This window comes from Oryctolagus cuniculus, chromosome 1, assembly GCF_051225735.1.
Source record: "Oryctolagus cuniculus isolate XC-2025 breed Fujian yellow rabbit chromosome 1, ASM5122573v1, whole genome shotgun sequence".
NCBI lineage: Eukaryota > Metazoa > Chordata > Mammalia > Lagomorpha > Leporidae > Oryctolagus > Oryctolagus cuniculus.
Genome location: NC_142867.1, coordinates 124909299 through 124935026, shown reverse-complemented (window position 1 = coordinate 124935026; position 25728 = coordinate 124909299). Strand labels below are relative to the sequence as shown.

The following is a 25728-nucleotide window of genomic DNA, read 5'->3' as shown; positions in this document are numbered from 1 at the left end:
AAGTGGAGCAGCCAGGACTCGAACCAACAGCCCTATGGGATGCAGGCATCACAGGCAGCAGCTTAACCCGCAATGGTTCCTTCTATTCTATCTTAAAATTTGCAGTCAGAAAATTATGTCTTTCATCTCTCCTATATCTGTATCCATGTCTCTTTTTCAGATTTTACATTGTTTATAATATGATCTCTCTCTTTGTCAGTCTCAAATTCACTTGATTTTTTTTTTTTTAGTGTTCTTTCAAAACAATCAACTTTTGGCTTTATTGATCTACTTTGTATTATGAACACTGCCTGATTTGGGGGTTCATGTTTTCCTTCTAATTTTAGAAAAATTTTCTGCTACCTACTTTCTTTCTCCTATGAACCCATTAATTCAGTTAAAAAATGTGTTTGCTCTTCAGTCCCTGGTTGCTGTGTGGTCGGAGGGACGCTGGAGCTCCGGGTACTCTGTACTGCCAGGTGTGGAACTGATGCCAACATCTCTTTAACTTGAAGCGCTACTTCCACTTTTGTACATAATGGAAACAAACATTAAGAACCATCATAAATATGCCCCTCCTTTTTGGTATCCTGATCATCGAAAGATGACCATCTACACAACCTACAGATTAAAAGGCACTGTGTGAACTAAACTGTGTCCCTTCAAAACTCCTGTGTTGAAGTCCTAACCCCTAGCACTGTGGAATGTGACTATGGATGGACATCTAAAGGCTTGCACAGACACTGAAAAGGGGTACTTTTCAGGTAAGCACAGTCATGTGGGTGCACCTTAACCCAGTGTGACTGTTGTCTGTTGAAGAAGAGGCAGACACAGAGGAATGCACTAGCTCAGAAAGAAGACCCTGTGAGGACACCGCCCCCAGGTCACCAGCTGCAAGCCATGGAGAGAGATCTCAGGAGGCACCTGCCCTGCTGCTATCTTGGTCATGGACTGTCCGCCTCCAGAACCGCGAGAAACAAATTTCTGTTGCTCAAGTTCCCCAGCCTCTGGCATTTCATTATGAGCCCTAGCAAAAGGATATAGGAATTGGGGCCGGCACTGTGGCGTAGCCGGTAAAGCTGCTACCTGCAGTGCCGGATCCCATATGGGCACCGATTTGAGTCCTGGCTGCTGCACTTCCAATCCAGCTCCCTGCTATGGCCTGAGAAAGCAACAGAAGATGGCCCAAGTCCTTGGGCCCCTGCACCCGCGTGGGAGACCCAGAAGAAGCTCCTGGCTCTGGCTTCGGATCGGCACAGCTCCGGCCATTGCAGCCATCTGGGGAGTGAACCAGCGGATGGAAGACCTCTCTGTCTCTACCTCTCTCTGTACAACTCTGACTTCAAGTAAATAAATAAATATTTTAAAAGAGAGAAAGAGAGAGAAATATTTTTCATCCACTGGTCTCCCATGGGAGTGGTTGGGGCTCAAGCACCTGGGAACACTGTCCTCTGCTTTTCTAGGCACATTAGCAGGGAGCTGTATATTGGAAGCAGACAAAGCAACCAGAACTTGAACTGCCAATCACAAGGGGTGTTGGTTTTTTGTTTGTTTGTTTGTTTGTTTTGACAGGCAGAGTGGACAGTGAGAGAGAGACAGAGAGAAAGGTCTTCCTTTGCCATTGGTTCACCCTCCAATGGTCGCTGCGGCTGGTTGAAGGCAGGAGCCAGGTACTTATTCTGGTCTCCCATGGGGTGCTGGGCCCAAGCACTTAGGCCATCCTCCACTGCACTCCCGGGCCACAGCAGAGAGCTGGACTGTAAGAGGGGCAACTGGGACAGAATCTGGCACCCTGACCGGGACTAGAACCCTGGGAGCCGGCACCGCACGCAGAGGATTAGCCTATTGAGCCGCGGCACCAGCCTGGGGTGTTGGTTTTTCAAGCGGTGTTGTAACCTGCTGTGCTACCACGTGGGCCTCTTCCTAAGCTATTTCACCTATCCTTCAAGACTAGCTCAAATGTCAACTTTGTTGTACAACATTCCCTAATTCTCTGCATTTCCATATTTTGACATTTTTCTATGATACAGTTTTCACACTGTGTCAATGTCTGTCCTGGTATCAGACTGTGAATTCTTTAAGAAACCACAGAATGTCCATCTTGGAATCACAATGCCTAGTTAAATCCTTGCGAGATGAATGATGGAAACAAGAATGGCTGAGCGAAGGAACAAAGGAGATGCGATTTCTCAGAAAGATGCCGCACTGCCTGCTGCCCTCTGGTGGCGGCTTATTCTCATCATCGCTTCTCAGGCAGGCGGTGGAGATGCCCTGGCAGTAACCTAGCTTTCGAAGGCTTCTTTCAGATGACTCACTGTCTGGTGAATGCAAAATTTCCTCCTCTGATCTTGGTATGGCTATACTTTACTCTTCTTATTACTTCATCCATTAACCTCCAGAATCATTGCACTTCTCTGTACCCTAATATTGGTCACTTCCACGTCCAAGTCCATCATTCTTCTGAAAACATAGACTCCAATTTTTAACTGCAACCCTAGATTATCCACATCCTATTTCAGGAACTCGTTATTTAGGCTTCATCATCATCCCAAGAACATTTTGCATCTCTAGATTCTTGGTCTCTGTCAGTCAAACAATGCCCCACACCAAGAAAGATGTTGACATCTTAATTCCAGGGAATTTGTGTATACATTATCTTATTTGGCAAAAAGAGATTTTCTAGACATGATTAAATTAAGGATCTTGAGAGGGGACGCTAATCCTGGATTATCATGGAGGGTCAATGGGTTCACCAGGTCTTTTTAAGAGAGACACAGGGAGGACTGAGTAGGAGAAAGATATGTGAAAAGGGAAGCAGAGGGCAGAGGGACAAGGCCAAGAGCTGGAGAATGGGTAGCCCTAGAAGCATGAAAGGGCACAGAGACGTATCCTCCCTCAGGTCTTCCATAAAAAACACGGGCCTGCCAATCCATTTCATATTTCTGACTTTTGGGCTATTAAAGAATATATTTGTGTGGCTGTAAGAGCTGTTTGCGGTGGCAGAATAACAGAAGGAAAGTAATAGAGGCGTCAGTAGACCCATCTCAGAGTCCAGAGTGCTAACCATTACACCATGGAACAGTAGACCCATCTCAAACAGACACTGGTTCTCCTGGATCATTCTCTCTCTCCTTCTCCCAGCACACCTGACCTTGTTCTCACAACAGATCATCTCTCTCTTGACTTACCTGTCTTCCCCTGGAATCTGGGCTGCATGATCTTAGGTTTTAACAATTCTCTTCCCAGGATTTAAAAGTCCTAACCATGTATCCTTGTACCCCATCTCTCCTGATACAACCAACCTGGCAACAGACCAACCACCTGCTTGCTTCTCTCCTCTGTTGAGGAAACCGAACACTGCAAGAGAAATAACTCAACAGTCTGTATTGGTGCCTCTACGGAAGCTTGATCTTTAATCTTAGCTGGGCTCTCCCTTTATTCTTTTCAGTGAGCTTCATTAAGCCCTCTTCCATGTCCCACAGCAATGATTCCACACCAGTGTGAACTTAAAATCCTGCAGAGGCCTCAGTCAGCCAGGATGCTGTGGCTGCTTACAGCACCTTTACAAGATGCTCTGCGGCTGGTTCCCAGGTACCACAATCTTTCCATGAACCTCAACCATGACCACAGATACAGCAGCCACGGGCAAGTACCCTAAGAAGAAGTGAGCTTAGTGCACTGTGGGGAGAGTGATTAATGATCCCATTGTTTTCCTCTCCCTGCCTACAGATCACACCCTGTGTAGGAATGGAATGAACCTCTTTAATCAATAATCAAGTCTACCAGCTATTAGCAGGTATTATCAATACAATTGACAAACTACACAGAAATCTGTATTGTTCAACTCTGACGCAATGCATGTACTCACCAGTAAGAAAACCATAAACCCTGGAACCAAACTCAGGCTTACGGAATAGCCAACTCTGGCAACTGACTGGTTGTTTCAGGTTTTAAATCCTCAGCTTACCAAATAAACATCAACTTTGAGTTTTCAACAGCACTGATCTTTGAACACATGCTGTCATCTCTTCTCCACCCCCCTGTCCCATCGCTCAACCTCCCTTTTAGAAAGTTATCTTGACCTCCATTTTTGAGATACAAATAAGGTGTGGCATTGACTGATTCCAGTGTGGCATCTTGTTATGGTCTCCCTTGATCTCGCTATCCCTGCCTGTCAGCCATATACAGGGGAATCCTAAAAGACCTTCCTCCTTGGCCCCTGCTTTCTCCACCCTATCTTTTCCTAAAATATGCTGACTTATTTTTCACTTCCTAACTTAAAGGTAAACTTTCTCTAAGTGTCCCCAATTTACTGTAAATACTTTTATGGCAAATACTGTAACCCATCACATGAAACATGATCATATTTAATTACTTTCATGTATTTATGTGACTCTCTGCTTTCACTAGACTAAGAAGCTCTTGAGGTGAATTACTTTCTTATTTTTCTGTCTTGTTATCCCCAACACTGTAGCCTGCAGTGCCTTGAGAAATGGTAAGAAAGAAAGACCTTGAAAGATGGTAACAGGTGTGGCCGAAGCACCAGCCTTCCCCGACCACACTCACACACCACCAGGCCTCAGTCCTGGCTCTCACCTCCTCCCTATGATTAATCTGTTTGGAGTCTGAGGCCTGTTCCAGGCCCCTAAGCAGTAGCTCACATCCATCCAAATGCCCAGTGCCTTGGCATGTTCATCAAATCCACTTCAGAATCTGGAAGGCGCTCTTGGCTCCCCCTGTGCTGTGGACCATCTGGTCAGGTGGCACAGAGCCCACTTACAAGGTCAGTTCCTTACTGCCCTGAACACTCCAGACTCTGCTGCGCAGTAAACTTTCTCTCCCAACTTCCAGGGGGAAGTCTCCAGCAACAGAGCACGTCTCTCCATCATTTAGATTTCCAGTTTAGTTCCCAAAAAGTTGGCAGGGACATTTCTCCAGGGCACTGTTGTCGCTCTCTAACTACTCCTGAGGGCAACAGAATGGCCTGGGAGAGCAAAGCAGGAGAGCATTCACTTCTTGCGCTCCTTTTCCATGAAAAGAGAGCAGCAGTGAAGTGGCAGGTGCCATGGAAACACAGACCGGCATTACGGGATCTCCACGGTGTGCTCAGTCTGCTTCTAGAACGCTCTGATCCTAAGTCACACTATTTGCTTGAGAAGCACTTTATCGTCAACTGTGACTCACATGTAGATGACAGTTTATTTTACATTAAAAAAAATCTTTCCATCAAGAGTAGAAAGGAAGGGAAGAGACCACAGCCCTCTTCTTGTTGGCACAGGTTTTTAATTTTTATGTTTTTTAAATTGGCATTTGCTGGAAGATTTCTTTAAATATCTAGAGAGTCAGGCTGTAGTGACGAAGGCTGCTAACAGCATGGAGGATGATGAAGATGGGTGATCATGTGTCGCTTTATGCAGATGACGTACTTTCTGTGCCAAAACAGAGAGGATACTGCATGGCAGACACAACCCTGGGACTCAGGCAGTGAAGGAAACTGCTTCACAGCAAATGGACACAAACACTACTGCAGGCAGCCAGGGCTACGGTCTGACATGTACCTATAGGTAGCTGTGTTAAACACTGAAACCAATACAAATAAGCAATAAAGTGAACAGACTAGAGGATTATCCAGAAACACATCTCAATGTTTTCTCTTCCTATGTATTTGGGGAAGAAGAGAGAAAAAGAAATGGAGGTGGGTGGGTAGCAGAAAAGCTGCCTCAGCTGTGAGGACCCCCTTACTGCTGAAACCCACCGCACTCCTCCCTCCACCAGAGTGTCTCTACGGCGGCTTTGCATTTCACTCTATCACAGATTGACTTCCGGTATTCGACAACCATTCAAGTTCACATACCCCATTTCCCCAGTTTAGACCTCGTCTCCACCATTAGCCACACGGATGCCCTCCATTCCTCTGCTACTACCCCTTGAACATAGCAGGTGCCCAAAATATGTGACTTCTAGGGAAATTCCACCATCAAATAACCCCAAATCATAACTCTGCCTTTGTGATACAGTACACAAAATTTAAGGAATGAATTTACCTCTGTTTTACGGTTTGTGCCTTGTATTCTACAGTTTCCTGAGATGCAGCAGGAGGCTCCGGCAAAAGCGAGGTGAATTTTTAAATCCATCAGGCCGGGGCTGGCGCTGTGGTGTAGCGGGTAAAGCTGTCACCTGCAGTGCCAGCATCCCATAAGGCCGCTGGTTCGAGTTCCGGCTGCTCCACTTCCAATCCAGCTCTGCTATGGCCTGGGGAAGCAGTAGAAGATGGCCCAAGTCCTTGGGCCCCTGCACCCGCGTGGGAGACCCAGAAGAAGCTCCTGGCTCCTGGCTTCTTATCGGTGCAGCTCTGTCTGGCCTTTGTGGCCATCTGGGGCGTGAACAAGCAGATGGAAGACCTCTCTCCCTCTCTCTCTCTCTGCCTCTCCTTCTCTCTGTGTGTAACTCTGAGTTTCAAATAAATAAATAAAACTAAAAAAAAAAAATCCAGTAAATGAAATATGTCCCCAAGAGTTTAAAATAAACTGGATTACTGAGATTTTGGCTAAGCAGTGAGGGCCGTTTGCACACAACATTTCCTACTTAGAATTCATTTTAAACCCTCCGGAGCTCCGAGTCTTCTCGGGGCGCTGCCCGAGGCCACCCGGGGGAGCTCTGGCCAGTCCGGGGGTGCGCCTCTTCAGCTTCCCGGACCAGTGCGCGCTCTGGCGGTCGCGGCCGCGCCTGACCACCAGGGGGCGACGGGCAGCACCGCTCCTCCGCGCGCGCCGGCGCGCTCCCGGCATGCCTCGCCGCCGCCGACGTCGACCCGGAAGCTGTCGCCGGCGGCCGGCCGGCCGGCAGCCCCGACGGAAGGCAGGCTGCGGAGCGCCATCGCCCCGGCCGCCTGGAGGTGCAGGTGCTGCGGGCGGTGGCTACCGGGCGAGGCCGGCGGAGAGGACCCCCAATGAGCCCACTCTCGACCGGAGCTCAGTCTGGGCGCGCGGCCCCCCGGCGGCGGCGTGTGACCCGGGCGTAAGTGCTTCTGGGGGCCCCGAGGCTGCTTAGAGGCACTCCGCCTGGGCCATTATGAAGCCCTCAGCGTTGGCCGAAGCAGCGTCTCCGCCGAGGGGGGCCGGCCCGAGGGCTCCGTCGGCAGTAGCGAAGGGGAGAAGGCGAGCTGCCGCGGTCGCTTTGCAGGAAGTGTAGGACTTGGAGGGCCCGGACCCCTGCCCGCTGTCCTCGGATCGCCTAGCGTCCAGGACACAGTTCACCTCCCCCATCCCCAGCATCGAAGGAGGGCTGTCATCTGGGGAAACGTGGTCCCTTCAGCCATGAAGGCAGAGACAGCGCCCCGGTCCCCGGAGACGCCACCCGAGTCCAGTGGTAGCCTCAATCTGATGAGCAACCGGAAGCTGATAGCTTTTGGAGTCTTGCTCGGCTGGCTCCTGGTCATCCACCTTCTGGTCAACGTGTGGCTTCTGTGCCTTCTGTCTGCGTTGCTCGTGGTGCTGGGAGGATGGCTGGGCTCCGGCGCCATCGTGGGGGCTTCAGGTCAGCTGCACCTGGAGCGCTTCATCCCAGTGGCCACCTGCCCTCCGTGCCCGGAGGCGGAAAAGCAGTTGGAACAGGAGATCAACTGCACCATCCAGATGATTATCCGGGATTTTGTGTTGTCCTGGTATCGTTCGGTGAGCCAGGAGCCAGCTTTTGAGGAAGAGATGGAGGCAGCAATGAAAGGGTTGGTTCGGGAGCTTCGGAGGAGGATGGGCCTGGTGGACAGTCGCGCCCTTGCCCAGAGAATTCTGACCCTCTGTGGTTGTCACCTGCAGAGCTACATTCAGGCCAAGGAGGCCACGGCAAGGAAGCAGAGTGGTCCAGTGGAGCCCGCCCAGCTCTGGGAAGCTTACTCCCGGGCGACGGCACCACATCCTGCCGTGCATAGCCCCAATGCCGAGGTCACCTACACCCGTGGCATCGTGAGTTTGTTGCTTCAAGGGCTCGTGCCCAAGCCACACCTGGAGACGCGGACTGGACGCCACGTAGTCGTGGAACTCATTACTTGCAATGTAATCTTACCACTGGTCAGCAAGCTGTCCGATCCTGACTGGATCCACCTCGTGCTCGTGGCTGTCTTCTCCAAGGCCAGAAATGACCCAGCACAGGTGGCTAAACCACTCTGCCCAGCCTGTGACCCCGAGCAGCCAGCAGTGCCCACATCTCTGCCGCTGATGGTTGAGGCAGAGAGCCGGCCGGAAGGGAGAGCCCCTTCCCCAGTAGCTGTCCCAGTGCTCGTAAGCTGCAGTGAGCCAGGCCTGTCCCCAGAGGTTGAGGAAGGCCATGAAGCCATAGAGGCAGATTTCGGCGGCATCCTTGAAGAAAGGAAAGTGGGAAACAGCTCGCCTCATTTCCTACAGCCGGATATTCGAGGCCCCCTGTTCCTGTGTGAAGACTCAGAGCTGGAATCGCCACTGTCGGAACTGAGCAAGGAGACAATCATGCTCATGACCCCAGGCAACTTCCTGTCTGAGAGGATCCATGATGCCCTGAATGCCCTGGAGGAATCCCAGGTTCTGGAGCCCAAGGATGGCGGGGGGTCCGAAGGTGTTGAAGGAACCGAGGCTGAGGAGGGCCCAGGGACAGACACAGAAGCAGGCCTGCTGGTCCCCGCGCCGAGCTCCTGCCCAGAGATCCAGATTGACACAGCGGACAAGGAAGCCGAGCAGGGAGATGCCACCCCCCTCACAGCTTTCGGGGAGGAACAGGAAAAGACCTGCCCCCCGCGACCCTCCTGTCTAGAGAAGGATCTCACCGACGGCGTGAGCTCTCTCGATCCTGCGCTGCCACCGATTGCGCTCTCCTCTTCTCCACCCGGTCCTCTCAGCTCAGCCACGTTCAGCTTTGAGCCTCTCAGCAGTCCAGATGGCCCCGTCGTTATCCAGAACCTTCGAATTAGTGGCACCATCACGGCTCGAGAGCACAGTGGCACCGGCTTCCACCCATACACGCTCTACACCGTGAAGGTAACAACCAACGCTGCGGGCACCCGTTCTGGCCTGGGAATAGGTCCAGAAAGCAGAGTTAGTAAAGCTGGTGTCGGGGGTGGGGGTGGGGCGTTGAGACAACTCTAAACTGCTGTGTTCAACTCAACAAATGCCTTGCTTGAATGTTCTGAAGCTGTTTGTCAGACAGAGTGGGCCCTTTTCACAATCATACAAGCAATCCTAGAATCTCAGGACTGTTAGAAGACTGTAGGCTGTATTTTCAGTAGTTTCCAAATTTGTAGTCAACATTATTTGGGCTGCTTTTTAATTTTTTTTTTTTTTAAGAATTTTCCATCCACTGGTGCACTCCCCTAGTGGCCACCACAGCCAAGACTGGACCAGGCTTAAGCCAGGAGCTCCCATCTGGGCCTCCTACATAGATGGCAGGGGCCTAGCACTTGAGCCATCACCCACTGCCTTCCCAAGCACGTTAGCAAGAAATTGGATTGGAATCAGAGTAGTCGGGCTGGAACAGGTACTCTGGTGGGGAATGCTGGCATTGTAAACAGTGGCTTTACACAACAGTGGTGTTGTACACCACAGCACTGGCTCCTGGCCTGCCTTTCATTTATTTATTTATTTATTTATTTATTTTTTTTTTTTGACAGAGCGGACAGTGAGACAAAGACAGAGAGAAAGGTCTTCCTTTACCATTGGTTCACCCTCCAATGGCTGCTGCGGCCGCCGTGCTGCGGCTGGCACACCATGCTGATCCGAAGGCAGGAGCCAGGTGCTTCCTCCTGGTCTCCCGTGCGGGTGCAGGGCCCAAGGACTTGGGCCATCCTCCATTGCACTCCCAGGCCATAGCAGAGGCTGGAATGGAAGAGGAGCAACTGGGACAGAATCCGGCACCCCGACCAGGAATAGAACCCTGGGTGCCGGCGCCGCAGGCAGAGGATTAGCCTAGTGAGCCGCGGCGCCGGCCGTGGCCTGCTTTCTTAATGTACAGATTTAAAAAGGTTCTGCTTGAGAATATACAAGGTTGGGCTTCCAAATTCTATATTTTTTTTAATTAGAGCCTCCAACTAACATGGAGGCAGCCTGTTGTAAGGCCATTTTAGGGGAACTGCAGCTCTAATCTAACCACCCTTCTTCATATTGTCTCTGCCAGGTGATTCCCATATCTGTGCTTAAATAGCTCCAGGAATAAGGAATTTGATATTAGGTAAATATCCTACATCCCTAAAACAAAGCACAAAAGATAACTACTATTTTTTAAAAGAAAGAAAGGAATTAGCAGGGAAGAAGTTTGAAAAGACAATTCCTGGGCAAGAACCCTATCCATTGGATTTTATTTGCTTTCTCTTTAAATTTATCTGACTCAGTCCAAAAACCACCACCAGGCCCAAGCCTTGGTGCTGTAGTCTTTCCTGTGAAATTCCAATCCAGGTAAGAGGGAAAGGACCTTCTGTAAACTGTTGCACAGCCGCAGTATGTGAGAAAAAAACATCGTAACTCCCAGGTGCTCCGAGCTTGAGAGCCCCATCCTGAATTCTGCCTGTCTTTCTTACCTTGGTTTCCTCGGTACTGCTTTGATCACAACCGTCCTGGCTGAAGAAAACTGGGAAACACCAGCCTTGAGTCCCACCAGCAAGGAAACACTTTTTGTCCATTGCTTACCCTTAGGATAATACCTGAGCAATAGCATTCATTACTGCTAACGAGAAGGAGTGTGAATGTGTGTGTGTGTGTGTGTGTGTGTGTTTGTGTGTCTGTGTAGTTCTCCCACAAGACTTGATTGTATCAACTATTCTAGTAAAACGTCTTCCCCTACACTGAGCTGTAGTTTCATGCTGTGCAAGGTGTCCACTCTCTGGGTAGCATGTAGTACCAATCATCTTTTCCCACCACTAGGCCTCCAAGCTAAGAACATAGCAGGTTTTGACCCTTTACAACATACGGATGATACGTACTTAGTGGGGGAAAAAAATTGTTTAATTCTGAGAACAATTAGGAGGATTAATGTGCTCAAAGCAAAACAAAAACAAAAGCATGTGCCCTTTTAATCCATCCCAAACATAGAAGTTTTCTTTTATTCATCTGCTGGTTGGGCTTATTTGTTCTCCCAACTTGTAGAATCACCAGTCGGGTATAATGGCTAAGTGGTTTTTCTCTTATATAAATGTCCAGTCCTATAATTTTAGGGGTGAAATAGGCAGTATCATCTGATACGTACTGTGGGATTTGAAAAGTAGTTTTGTAGCCGATTTTATAAAGACAGTGTCTAGGGGAAGGAGCTTTCTAATGGATGTAGCAGCAAGGAACAGTGAAACTCATTTCTGACTTTTTAGCCCATTGTGTATGTGTATATATGTGAGTGTGTGTGTGTGTGTGTGTGTGTGTAAGATTTACTTACTTACTTGAAAGGCAGAGTTACAGAGAGGCAGAGGCAGAGGCATAGAAAGAGAGAGATCTTCCATCTGCTGGTTCGCTCCCCAAATGGCTACAATGGCCTGAGCTGGGTCTGTCCGAAGCCAGGAACCAGTACCTTCTCCCATATCTCCCAAGTGAGTGCAGTAGAGCCATCCTCTACTGCTTTCTCAGGCCATAACAGAGAGCTGGATTGGAAGTGAAGGAGCTGGGTCTCGAACCAGCACACATATGGAATGCTGGCAGTGCAGACGGCGGCTTTACCTGCTACGCCACAGTGCTGGCCCCCATATATAGTTTGAAGTATGTATCATTCCGTAATTCAGCCACCCCTGGAGTTTGAGTTGTTCATTACAACCTGGGGCAGCAGTCAGGTAGAGCAGGTTCTGGAGCAGAATAAGAATATTCCCTCTCTATCCCTACTCTCTTGTTACCGTGTGGGCATTGAACTGTGGGCATTGAATCTGGAGTAGAGATTGTCTAAATCTGACTGATTTGGCCAACAAATATATTCATTCAACAGTATGAGACAGCTCTTAACGGTGAGAACAGCAGTGGCCTGCAGCAGTTGGCCTACCACACTGTGAACCGCCGCTACCGGGAATTCTTGAATCTGCAGACTCGACTGGAGGAGAAACCAGATCTACGGAAGTTCATCAAAAGTCAGTAATTCCCTTAGCCCCACGCTGCCTGCTTATTTTTCACATCTAACCACCCTGAACTTGACAGCTTGGCGTCCTGTTGGGTTGTGTGGAGGAGTGGAAGAGAATGTAGCATTGAAATTCTCTGCTCCCCAAGTGTGTTTGGCTTTTAGTTTAGAACAGCAGTTATCCCATTGTTTTTAAGGTTGTCAGTTGCTGTTAAAGGCCTTGTCTGGAGCCTCATTAGGTTAAGCTTAAAAAAGAAGCAGTAAGTAAGGTGGTGTGAGGAGTTAAAGTGATTCGAGAGTGACATTTTATTTTTTTTTTTTTAAGAAAGCTCTTATTTAATGAATACAAATTTCATGGGTACAGCTTTAGGAAAATAGTGATTCTTCCCCCCATACCCACCCTCCCACCCCCACTCCCGTCCCACCTCCTACTTCTTTTCCTATCCCATTCTTCATTAAGATTTATTTTTAATTAATTTTATATACAGAATACCAACTCTATACTAAGTAAAGATTTCCACAGTTTGCACCCACACAGATACACAAAGTGTAAAGTACTGTTTGAAAACAAGTTTTAGAGTTAATTCTCATAGTACAACTCATTAAGGACAGAGGTCCTACATGGAGAGTAAGTCCACAGTGACTCCTGTTGTTGATTTAACAATTGGCACTCTTATTTATGATGTCAGTGATCACCCGAGGCTCTTGACATGAGCTGCCAAGGCTTTGGAAGCCTTTTGAATCCACAGACGCCGTCAGTATTTAGACAGGGCCATAAGCAAAGTGGAAGTCGTCTCCTCCCTTCAGAGAAAGGGACCTCCTTCTCTGATGGCCCCTTCTTTCCACTTGGATCTCACTCAGAGAACCTTCATGTAGAAAGGTAATTTTTTGCCACAGTGTCTTGGCTTTCCGTGCCTGAAATGCTGTCATGGGCTTTTCAGCCAGATCCGAATGCCTTAAGGGCTGATTCTGAAGAAGTGACACCTTTAAATATGAAAATATTATCCAGAGATCCTTGCTACCTCCTTTCCTTTAGCAACCAGTCTTTTTTGTGTGCTGTTTGATGCCTCAAAGACACAGGGAAAATAAGAAAATGCAGTAAATAACCACTTGGATTTTAAAAAACGTTGATCAGCCAGATAAACTTCTTAAGAAGTTTAGATATAAATTATGCATTTTTATTTCTTTGTAGCAATAGGTACTAATTAAGCAAAGCTTGAAAATACGGACCTAGTTCTCTTCTAGGCACTTTATACATGTTAGCTCATTTGATCCTCATAAAAGTCTAGGAGATGGGTACTGTTACTGTCTCTCTTTTTCAGAAAGGAAACAGGGTTACAGAAACATCATGCAGCTTGCCTAAGGTCATTAGTATGCTAGAAACTGGAGGCAGAATTTAAACTTGGGCCTTTGGACTTGGGAGCGCTCACTTGTAACCACTCTAGTGTGTGGCCTCTTCATGTTAATAATGACAGCAGGCTGTATGTATCATCCCTAGGCTTTATTTGGAACTCGTGATTTTTTTTAGTGTCTCCAGTAGTTATTTTTAAAGTATGTTTGGTATATTTTATGTAGGATAGCTCTCTATGTTAAATGAATTTGTTGTTGTTGTTTTGAAGACGTGAAGGGTCCTAAAAAGCTCTTTCCAGATCTTCCATTTGGAAATATGGATAGTGACAAAGTAGAAGCCCGTAAGAGCCTTCTGGAATCATTCCTAAAGGTCAGCATGCTTCCATTTTGGGTTTTCTCTCCTTTAACCTCAAGTAGAAATATCTGGGGGTGGGGGTTTCTCTCTCAAAATCCTTCTTGTGTCTTCTTTTTGCAGCAACTCTGTGCCATTCCTGAGATCGCTAACAGTGAGGAAGTACAGGAGTTCCTTGCTCTGAACACAGATGCTCGAATTGCCTTTGTCAAGAAACCATTCATGGTCTCTAGGATAGACAAGGTACCAGCATGAGCCACTGCTTGAAAAACAAGCAAGGGTGGGCACGGAGGGAGGCTGCACACAGAAGTCAACAGAACCTGAACTGAAGTTCTCAAGACCTTTTGCTAAAAATTGGCTGTCTCACCAACTTGATGAATCACAACTGTTAGGAAACAGTACTCATGTCTCTATACGTGTAACCATATCCGGGGAGTTTTGTGATACTGCTATTCTAGTATAGGCATGTAAGGATAGATCTGTATCTCCACTGATAGGCTGAGGTTGAATAGTCTCTTCTGGAAGGAAAGGTCATTCCCAGTCTTGTTCATTCAGGAAAGAGCCCTAAGACAAGACAATACGCTATATTTAGATTGGCTTAGTGATTCTCTGCTGGAGAACAGAGTATGGACAGAATTATACCTTCTTCAGGAAGGTGTCTCAGCACCTGTGGGAATTTGTATAACACATTGGAGCCTGTCAGCTATGATAGGCAGTTGACATCCTTAGAGTCTCCAGGACTCAAGCCTGAGGTTTATCAGAAGGTTGGAGAGCACTGACTTGGTAGCAGAGGAGAAGCTCCCCTCTGATCTAGGTTTAGGGGAACAAAACAGAATGGAATTTCATGTGATGAGGTGTTAAGGAGAATCCACTGCTAGGTAGAATGGTGGGAGAAACTAGAAAGGGATCAACTAGGTAAAATCCCCAGAGTTCCGCAGCGATGTGTCCATCCCTTGATTCTTTCCACATCTGCTTACTGATTGCTTGTTTTGAGCCACAGGCACTGTAGTGGTTGCTGGTGATGGAACAATGGGTGAGACAGATGAGGAGCCTGGAAAACAAGTTGTGATTTCTAAGCTACGTTATCTATGTTCTTGTTATTCTCTTTTTTCTTCCATGATTTTTTCTCCTGTACTCCTCACTGTAGTCTTTTTTTTTTTTTTTTTTTTTTTTTTTTTTAAGATTTTATTTACTTATTTAGAGGCAGAGTTACAGACAGAGAGGGAGAGACAAAGAGAAAGATCTGCCATCCGCTGGTTCACTCCCCAAAGGCCACAACGGCCGGAGCTGGGCCAATCCTAAGCCAGGAACCAGGAGCTTCTTCCAGGTCTCCCACACGGGTACAGGGGCTCAAGGACTTGAGCCATCTTCTACTGCTTTCCCAGGCCATAGCAGAGAGCTGGATCAGAAGAGGAGCAGCCAGGACAGGAACCGGTGCCCATATGGGATGCCAGTGCCGCAGGCAGAGGCCTAGCCTGTTACACCACAGCACTGGCCCCTTCCATGTACTCTCATTGACTGCTTTTGCCTTGTCTGAGCTATGCTAGCTGTGTTCCTTGTAGAGGAATACAAGAATGTGTTAAACAAGTTGTGCTGCCCTGATCCAGGAGTGTCAGTTAGCAAGATGCACCAAAGGAAAAGTGAATGATTTCTTCCATTTCTTTGATACTTTATGGTTTTGTTTGTGTATTTTCCTTTTTAGCAGTATCTGTATGTCATTTTCTCATTCTGAGAAACAGAGGTGACTCTTAATCTTTAGTGAAGATTGTTTTGCTTGACCTTTCCAAGTACGGAAGTTTATATCAGTTTATATCAGTTCCAGATATCTTGCTGAGTGATTTTGTTTGGATTGACTAGAAAAACCAATATTTTTACTCTGCTGCGAATTACTCTGATCATCCTTATGTTGTGTGTGCCCTGTACTGTGTGTCCTTACATTGTGGGGTTTGGTTTTTTATTGTTGTTATCTTTTTCACTCTTCTCTCCTTGAACTCCTGCCTATATTGCTTCCACTAAATGCACATCTTGATAAAATAATTATCAATTTAGGAACTAGAAATCACTCCTTTTTATAAAAAGAAAATTAGAAAATATAATCCATCAGCAGCATGCAGCCCATAGGTTGGTATTTATCTGTTTCTTTTGGCTTCTTTTCCCACGTTCTTGTTTGTCTTATTCTGTGAGGAGGGAGATTTTTGTGGTCAAACAGGATCGGGAGGATAGTTGTCATTAGCTGACATGTGACTTTCCTGATGGGTAAGACTATGCCAGAGGGACGGATGTGGCTGTCATTTCTTAACTCACCCTGTTGTGTAAAGCATCGTGAGACAACTGAGCTGATGTTTAGAGGTCTCTTACCGGCCCAGCCCTTCTGACCCCTGCAGATGGTGGTGAGTGCTATTGTGGACACCTTGAAGACAGCATTTCCTCGCTCTGAACCCCAGAGCCCCACAGAGGAGCTGAGTGAGGCCGAAACTGAAAGCAAGCCCCAGACGGAAGGCAAGAAGGCTAGCAAGTGAGAAACCCTTCGGTCACCCAGTGACTGCTTCTCAGGTTGATCCCCAATCCTCAGCCAAAGACCACCCCATTCTCAAGCCTAGAAGAGCACAGGTCAGGCATCCATTCCAGGTTTTAGGGAAGCCCAGAATCCAGGCTCCACTCAGGGCTCCACCAAGGGAGACTGGGACTGCTAAGTGTTTGTTCTTTCCATGGAGCCCGGAGACCTGACCGACCTGGGATTCTTGACTGGAAGGGAAACTCTAGAATGTGAATACTTTCCTAGGAAATGGAGAGGTTTCTTTCCTACTGATAATTAGGGTTTATAGCTTATCTCTTTCTACCACGATTTCTGGAAATTTTTCCTCAGAAGTTGCATATACTAGCAATAAACTGGGAAGGAATAGAATGGAAAGCTGCAGAGCCCATTTTAGTCCCTGGCTGACTGCTTCTCCCCTCTCCGGTACTGGGGTCCCAGCTGTTCCATGGCAGCTCTCCAGGCACACATGTGGAAGGCGAGAGCACCACACCTTACTGGAAATTGCATCTGTGTCTGGGCCATTATGAAGAAAGAGGGCGACAGAGAGTCCAGTTGCCTGTCTTTGTCCCTCTGTTCATGTTTCGTGGGTCAACAATAGCAGACTCGAATGACAGCCTTTGTTGAGCACGAGCACGATGCCTGGGCATGAGTCTTGTATTCCTGGAAGCATCCAGGTCATCTCTTGCAATTCCTTCTCTGGTGTTATTTGGAAAACAGAGGGAATAAGTGAATGACCACCGACAAAACCTTTAGTCCATGCCAGTTACCTGTAGCCTCTTTTGCAGATTTTTAATGAGTGCGTAGGATGTGCCAAACATTGTCCACAGCCTAGGAGAATGTTAACCATAACAAACTAGTCCCTGTTTTACTAGGCAAAAGCCCTGTCACACGTGCACTATAGACATAGTGTAGTGTGAGCATTGCTGGAATACATGTTCAGGGGATTTTAGGACCATGTCTTTGCTGGCAACTCTGACCCAAGAGTGTGCCTGGGTATTCTCTTGATGGACCACTGTGCTTGTCAGCCCTGTGTGTGGGGATCAAGACCATGAGTTGCATCCTGTTTCTGCTTTTTGTTTCTGTGCCAGGTCCAGACTGAGGTTCTCATCCAGCAAAATTGCTCCAGCACTGACTGTCACCGAAGCACACGACAGGGTTCTGTATTGTCTCCACGAAGGCCACGTGGTAAGGACCAGAGCCCTGAGCGGTGCAGCTGTCAGGATCGGGGATGCTGATGTCCGCAGCGTTAGCAGGGGAGACAGTCTTGAAGGTCCAAAGGACTCGCTGTCTGCCGAAGGACTTCACTAACACCTGAATCCCAAGTTTTGTTATTTTAATTTTCAATTACTTTTTAACAGATTTAGTATGATTTTTATCTCAGGTTTTCATGCTAAAACTATTTTTCTCTGAGTAGCTTGGAATTCCTACCAGTTCTGAGTTGGCAAGTTGGTTTCTCTGGGCTAGTGGATTTAGAATAATGGATGACAGGATGAGAAAGGCAGCCAGTTCCTGGAAGAGAATGGATGACCCAAAAATGTGCATGAAGTGATAAATATTAGGACAGATTTGCTTTACTAACAACTTGGGTTATATATATATATATATAGAGAGAGAGAGAGAGAGAGAGAGACTGACTTCCCTAAGGTGATCACAAGCAGGAGGGTCTGTGCTTGTCGTAGCTTAGAAGGGGAGAGACAGGGTAGCACACAGTGCCACGTTGCTCTGCCACATGTTGCCATCCATGTATGATGTTCAACTGTTTCTTTAGGAGTCAGAGGTCCTCTCCATGTCTAGGATGGAATCCTTTATTGAAAAACAGACAAAGCTACTGGAAGTACAACCAACAGAAACCCTAAATAAAGGTCTCACACGAACCTCCAAAGAATATGTGGATGGTGGCTTGTCAGGTGCGACAGTGCCAGCCCGAGACCTCAGTGACAGTGATCCAGGTGAGTGGCAGTTCTCGGCCCCCACAGAGAGGAGAGCTAGGGTTGGGCCATTAGGACGTGGGTTGGTTGGACGTGGTTGCCGTGATGGCTGTTGTGCTCAGTGGAGTGAGCCATGTGTGGAACCTCAGTGTTGGTAATGCTGCGCTGAGTGCTGGGTACAAAGATAAGCATGGAGTGATCCCAGACCAAGTCAAGCAGTGGAGCAGAGCACAAACACAAGAAGTTCTAATGCAGCAGAAGACATCCATGCTTATAGTATGATGTCTCAGTTTTTGTTTTGGCATGCTACTGCCTTTATCTAAACATTTCGTCCCCTCTGTGTGTGATACCACTCTCCTGATTCTCTTTCCACCTCTCTTGTCCCTTCTTGGTCCACCTTGCTGGCTCCCTTGTCAGCCTTCTGGGCCCTTAGTTTTGACACGCTCTCCTTACTCTGCACACTCCCCTTAGCTTCCACTCTAACAGATGTGCCAGTGTTGCCTAAATACTGGATTTTGTGTGTCTTCACATGGATAGACCATAAGACAACTGAAAATACAATATGTCCAGAATAAAATCCATCTTTTTTCTCCTGTTTTTTTCTGCTTTATTCCCTGCCTTGACAGGTGATGCCGCCTAGTTATTAAGGTAGAGCAGGAAAGAGAGAGGGGTGAAAGCTCTGTTCCGTCTTCATGAGCATTTGAGGTATAGCCGGTTTGCTTCCCAGGAGAAAAGCAGATGCATTCTACAGAGAAAAACACAGAGCCTTCAGCATTAATAAGTGCATCTGCTGAGCTAGAACTGGAAAGAAGGGCATCATCAGTCAGAGGCCTCTCCTGAGAGTGCAGGATCACAACTCTTGGGTTCAGAAGGCTGTGGAAGAAACTGATTTCACCATGTCTCAGGTGGATAGGAGTACATCACCTGACCTCTACTCCCTGGACCTCAGTTTAGCTCTGTGAGATGTGTTTACCACCCCATCCCGTCTCATAGCTCACTGTTTAGTGAATGAAGTGGTGTGACAGCAAAGGTATCAGAGACCTCTAAGTGTAAACAAAAAAGGATGAATGAAGCTATCCTCCTAGCCAAAATCAAGCCTGTAAATTTTGAATATCATATCTTTTTTTTAAAGATTTTTTATTTATTTGAAAGAAAGAGTTACAGAGAGAGAGGAGGGGGGAAAGACACAGACACACACATAGATCTTCCATCTGCTGATTCACTCCCCAAATGGCCACAACAGCTGGGGCTGTACCAGGCCAAAGCCAGGGGCCTGCAGATTCTTCTTGGTCTCCCATATGGGTACAGGGGCTGGAGAACTTGGACCGTCTTTCGCTGATTTCCCAGGTGCCTATAGCAGGGAACTGGATTGGAAGTGGAGCAGCCAAGTCTCAAACCAGTGCCCATATGGGATGCCGGCATCTCAGGCATGAGCTTAACCTGCTATGCCACAACACCAGCCTCTGAATATCATAGCTCTTACAGGATGGTTTGTGTCTGAGCCCACACAGCCATGAGAGACTCAAAATGCTCCTATGATATCAAATTTACCGTTCTCTAAAGTAGGACTTAGTGGTAATGTTTTGTTCTTATTTTTAACTGCAATAACTAATTGTTACCACATGGTGGCAGCTCCAGGCAAATGCTAAACCTGAGAAAATAACAGAATTGAGAAAGGTGACTGAGGCTCAGGATGCTGCTGTTTGCCAAGGAATGGAATAATCCCTCTTAGAGCAAATGACTGGAAGTAAAGCAACACCTCAGATCTCATTGCCCTTGAAGTACAGTACAGAAAAATGAAACAAAACAAAAACGTATGCAGTGTGGGATTCAGTTCTAGCAAAGCCATTCAAATCTGAAGTAATTCATGTTCTGAAAAACCCACAAATGAGGAGAGTTCAAGAAAGCTGGCCCAGAGAATACGCTATGGTCCTAGACTAACAAACATTATTGGTGATGATTACCTGTAATACTAATCACAGCAGTAGCACCAGATAGGTCAGATTCATTCTGGAACATTAATTACTCCTGGGAAAGCAAATCAGAAGCAGCATCGCGCCCCCCCCCCCCCCCCAAAAAAAAAAAGTTTAGAGGACAGATGCTTCCATCCAGAAAATACACATGTTCAGCTGAGTGTGGGGCTGAGCTCATTTGTGGCCCTTGCCATTTTTGAAACAGGAAAAGAAGTCAGTAAGTGTCATGGCATTCACCAGAGGGGTGTGAAACACAGGTAATCTCAAGATCCAGCGGAAGCCTCTTCAATCCCAGGGTATCAGCTCTGCGTAATGGAGGTGCTTTCAAAGCAAGGTTTTGCAGGGTAATAAAGCCCAATTCCCAAGTGCTTCTCCAGATCCACCCACAGCGTTTCCGTGATGCTTTGTGTCGCATGTGGAATGCAAATGTGAAGGGTTGAGGCCTTGCCAGTTACAGCCAGTCAATAGTTTTTTAGCTTTTTTTTTTTTGTTTTTTTGGAACTGAATGAATTGAGCATCCTAGAGAAATCTAGAGGCAACAGAAGCTAGGTAAGCAAAATAATTATATGTAAAATCTTTTTTAAAAGATAAAAACTTTTGCTGGATGACAGAACACCAGGAACCTAAACAAAAGAAATACAAAGAAATACAGAGCCTACCACTGAAGCAATCATCTATGAAGTAATCATCTCTTGATGTCAGTGTGGAGTGACTGATTACAAAAGTACAAGATTTCTATATGCAGGCGCCGCCCTGTGCATTGAAAGGTGTTCCTCAAGTGTGGGTCTCTACTGAGTTACTTTTATGCCTTTTTGTCCTCCAGGGACAGAGACAGAGTTAGCTGACACAGCCCTGGATCTGGTCCTGTTGCTGTTAATGGAACAATGGAAGTGGCTGTGTACCGAAAACATGCAGAAATTTCTCCGGCTTATCTTTGGGACCCTGGTTCAGAGGTGAGAGTGCTGAGTCCTCCCTTACATTATATTTCCAAGTGGCAGAGAAGTTGATGTGATGCTGAATTCTACAGAAGCAAAGGTCAGTGTGGAGTCTGGGGAGCCGAGGGCCCTAAGAAAAGAGGGGATACAGGGTGAAGACTGCCTGAAAAGTGTCAGAGAGATTTTCTTAATCACTTTCTTTTCTAAATTCGGAATATATCTGCTCCTGCAAGACTTTCGTCACAACACGCTGAGTTACAGACACTCCTGTGAGCTTAGATACTTCTGCTGAACTCTTCCTACTGTGGGATGAGTTCTCCATCCATTTACATCCCCAAGCCCTGTACGTTTCACCTTGTGATAATGGACTTTCTTTTTACTGGCAGTAGGTAGTCACTGTGATGATAAACAGTGGGAAAAACAATGAGAAACCAGGTCAGTGCCTTGGAAATACTGCTTCCTCCTAGAAGGGCATGAATAATCACAGCTGAAGTAGTACTTCCTGACACGGGGTGGTAAAGAAGAGAGGGAAGCTTGCTTTTGCAACTTGGCTTTTATAATCCAGGTTTTGTGATTCCAGTATGACTTGAACTCCGAAATATCCATGCACAGATGGAGTTTTTAGCTGCCAACTTCTTAATCATGGAATTCAGGCAAGCTCTGCTTAATTACAGAAGGCCAAAGAGACAGTCTTGGACAGACATGTAGTGCTCTTGTTTTGATTTCTGTCTTAAAAGACATCCTGGCAGATTCTCCAAGTAAGAAGCAGCCTGTGGCCCTGTTAGCATGTGGCTCATACTGACATGTCATGCAAAGAATACTTCTTTTAAAAAAAAATCATTATCCTACAACAAGCAGAAAACCCATCAGCAGCAAGCAGTTAAATCTCCATTCCCATATTCAGCATTATGTAGGATCAAGAAAACTAAATAAGCTTGGATCATAAAGAGACGAAGTGAGAGAAAAAGGCGTGCATTTGTATTTGCTAGATTCTTATCTAGGCCATCATCCGAACTCTGTTCATGTATATTTCCTTATGGTAACCAAGTGAGGTAGTTAGCTCCATAGCCCCATTGTATAGAATAAGAAAATGGGATTTGGCAGGATCAGCCAACAGGCCTAAGATTATAGTTGGGGACACACCTAGGATTTCAAGCTTAAATTTGTATAGCTTCAAAGTTCATGTCGTTTTTTCCTGCATGTGGTATCCTTAGGACTGCTCTCCAGGTGAAACCCAAATACAAAATTCTGACTGGTATCCAGGCGAAGGCTTTCCACCTGTCCATACTCCACACTCACCTCTGCCAGTAGAGTGCTTTTCTGAAAAGCATGGCTGAACATACATTCTGTACTTAAAATCCTTGAGGCACTCTGTTGCATGCAAAAGTGATTTTTCCCATATGTGTCTCGGATTCCTATCATTGCAAGAAGTGCTTTAAAAGTCAGCTTAGGGAAACTCAGTAGACCATAATCCATCCAAAATAGTTTCATTATGAGCATTTAATGTGCTGAGGATCCAGGTAGGTTTTCCTTTTTTTTTTTTTTTTTTTTTTTTTTTTGAAAAAGAGCTCCACTATATATATATATATATATATTTTTTTTTTTTTTTTTTTTTTTTGACAGGCAGAGTTAGTGAGAGAGAGAGACAGAGAGGAAGGTCTTCCTTTACCGTTGGTTCACCGCCAAGTGGCCGCTACGGCCAGCACATTGCGGCCAGTGCACCGCGCCAATCCGAAGCCAGGAGCCAGGTGCTTCCTCCTGGTCTCCCATGGGGTGCAGGGCCAAGGACTTGGGCCATCCTCCACTGCACTCCCGGGCCACAGCAGAGAGCTGGACTGGAAGAGGAGCAACCGGGACAGAATCCGGTGCCCCGACCGGGACTAGAACCCTGGGTGCCGGCGCCACAGGCGGAGGATTCGCCTAGTGAGCCGTGGCACCGGCCAACACTATGTTTAAAATATATATTGATTTCCTTATATTAAAATTCCACCTCAGCCATATTTCCATTCTCTCCCATGCAGACTGTCATTGCCTGAGTAGTCTGTGATCTCTTACTTCCAGGCCTTTGCCTGAATGTCTTTTTCTCCACTCACTCCTCTTCTACTCTCTCCTCAATGTCCCTAACTTACCTTCTTCTCATCTGTTAGGTCTTTTGCTAACACTGAGCATTCTGTGAAACGTTGTATGACATCTCCCTACAATTAAGTTCACTGAAAGTTCTGATGTTAATATTGCCATGTCATATTATATAAATCATCTTTCCTTAAATTAGTGGTTCTCATCTGAAGGGCACTTTTGTACCCCGGGGAATATTTTGCAAGATTTGAGACCTTTTTGGTTACGAGCACATTGCCTACTGACACCAAGTGGCCAGATGCCAGGGCTGCTGTCCAACAAACTGTCCTGCACTATATAGGATAGTCTCTCCAACCCCAAATAAGAAACCAGTGATGAATTGTGCTGCCCAAATGTCATTAGTGCTGAGACTGAGAAATTTTGTGTACAGTAATGGCTTTTATTTAAGATTTATTTACTTTGAAAGGGAGAGATATATAGAGAGAAAGAAATAGAGAGCTTCCATCCCACTGGATCACTCCCCAAATGGCCATAGTGGCCAGGGCTGAGCCAGGCTGAAACCAAGAGCCAAGCACTCCATCCAGGTCTCCCATGTGGGTGGCAGGGGCCCAAGGACCTGGCCATCCTCTGTTGCTTTCCCAGGCACATAAGCAGAGAGTTGGATCAAAAATGGAGCAGCCAGGACTCAAACCAGGGCCCATATGGAATGTCAGCATCACAGGTGACTTAATCTATTGTGATACAATGCCAGCCTTGAGTATCAGTTCTTTAAGGCCCTAAGCTAGCTCTTTATCACTGGCAACTCATATAAGGCTAAGACATAGTAGATATTCTTAAATATTTGGTAAAGGAATAAACATTTTCCTTTTCGGTACTTGAATGATAGTTTTCTTATGTTTTATTTAGTCACCTATGAATATTGCCAATTAGGCCATCATTTCTCTTTTCCCTCTCTTGGAGTTTCCATTTGCTGTTCTTCCAAGTACTTTAAAAATGGGAAAATCCAACGTGGGTCTTTGGAATTAGCTGCTAACCTACCACGTGGGATGCCCATATCCTGTATCCGAGTACATGGGTTCAAGTCCTAGCTTTGCTTCTGAATCTAGCTTTCTACTAATGCTCACTGTGGGAAGCAGCAGGTAATGACAGCAACAGATGGGTCCCTGCCACCCACGTGGGAGACCGATTGAGTTCCTGGCTCCCAGGCTTCAGCTTGGCCCAACCCTAGCTGTTGCAGGCATTTGGGGAGTATTCAGTGGATGGGGAGATTTCTCTGTCTCTCAGCTTCTCAAATAAATAAAGTAAATAAATATTAAAAAAAAAACTAGGATGATCTCCAAACTGGTTAGTATCTGATTGTGATGACCCCTACCACGCATGAGGAATTGGTTTCAGAACACAAGAAATTAGGCCGGCGCCGCGGCTCAGTAGGCTAATCCTCCGCCTTGCGGTGCCAGCACACCGGGTTCTAGTCCCAGTCGGGGCGCTGGATTCCGTCCCGGTTGCCCCTCTTCCAGGCCAGCTCTCTGCTGTGGCCCGGGAGTGCAGTGGAGGATGGCCCAGGTCCTTGGGCCCTGCACCCCATGGGAGACCAGGAGAAGTACCTGGCTCCTGCCTGCGGATCAGCACGGTGCGCCGGCCGCAGCGCGCCAGCTGTGGCGGCCATTGGAGGGTGAACCAACGGCAAAGGAAGACCTTTCTCTCTGTCTCTCTCTCTCACTGTCCACTCTGTCAAAAAAAAAAAAAATTATTCAGTCAACATAAAAGTATAGATGAATATGGGCACTTCCAAAGAGATTAGACTCATATATTAAAGGTAAGAAGAAATTTGAATATCTTGAAATATTAAAGGACTTGGCCAGCCCAGATAAAGGAGAGACCACTGTTTTTGAGATTTGGAGGAAGCTCCCTGTGGAAGCAGTACTTCACGTAGCAAAGGGCTCTGCAGAGCTAAGGCAGGAAAGTTAAATCCTCACAGAAAAGAAGCAAGCCCACAGTGCATTACAGGTATGGAAAAGACAGGGCTCTTAGCAGCGTTCAGGCTGTGATACTGTCAACCAGGTGACATTACCCTCCTGTTAGTTGCCTATGAGTTTTACTAGCTTCCATTCGCAAGGCAATTATCTCTCCAGCAAACTGGAGTAATGAATGATTTTTAGTGAAATATTAAGGGATAAGTACTGAAAGGAGGTGGGGCAGGAAACCTAGCTAAATTTCCCTTGACTTTCTTTGAGCTTTTTTTTTTAATAGAAAGGGATCGCAATTTGAAAAAAAGGGAAAAATCTGAATATATTTGGTGAATTTGAATGAAGCTAGTGTGGATATCGCACAAGAATAGAATTTTATACCGAGTTACTTTTGAAAACCTGTAACTATGGTCTAATACCCTTACTCATCATAGATATTTCGAGGTGATGGTATTTTGTGCGTATCCAGTTATTTCATATTCCTTCCTATCAAAAACGTGTTGATTATATCTAATCAACTTTATGCCCTCATTTTCCAATGAATGTAGGACCACAGAGGTTGGCAGTTTTCCTCACAGTAAGCTTCC

At 46.6% G+C, this 25728-nt stretch overlaps 1 protein-coding gene across 2 annotated transcripts in view; it reads left to right on the top strand.

Moving 5' to 3' along the window:
* Positions 1–6781: 6781 nt before the first annotated feature.
* The window catches only part of SNX19 (sorting nexin 19), a 42518-nt gene continuing 23571 nt past the window's right edge, over positions 6782–25728 (top strand). Inside the window, exons 1-8 of one of the 2 annotated variants that reach the window (XM_002708838.6) lie at positions 6782–8984; positions 11899–12037; positions 13644–13744; positions 13850–13969; positions 16111–16241; positions 17351–17447; positions 18031–18211; positions 20987–21116. In XM_002708838.6, coding sequence (XP_002708884.2) covers positions 7296–8984; positions 11899–12037; positions 13644–13744; positions 13850–13969; positions 16111–16241; positions 17351–17447; positions 18031–18211; positions 20987–21116 — 2588 coding nt within the window. In that variant the 5' untranslated portion in view covers positions 6782–7295. The remainder of the gene's footprint in view (positions 8985–11898; positions 12038–13643; positions 13745–13849; positions 13970–16110; positions 16242–17350; positions 17448–18030; positions 18212–20986; positions 21117–25728) is intronic. The other variant, XM_051847741.3, reaches the window with a different exon arrangement.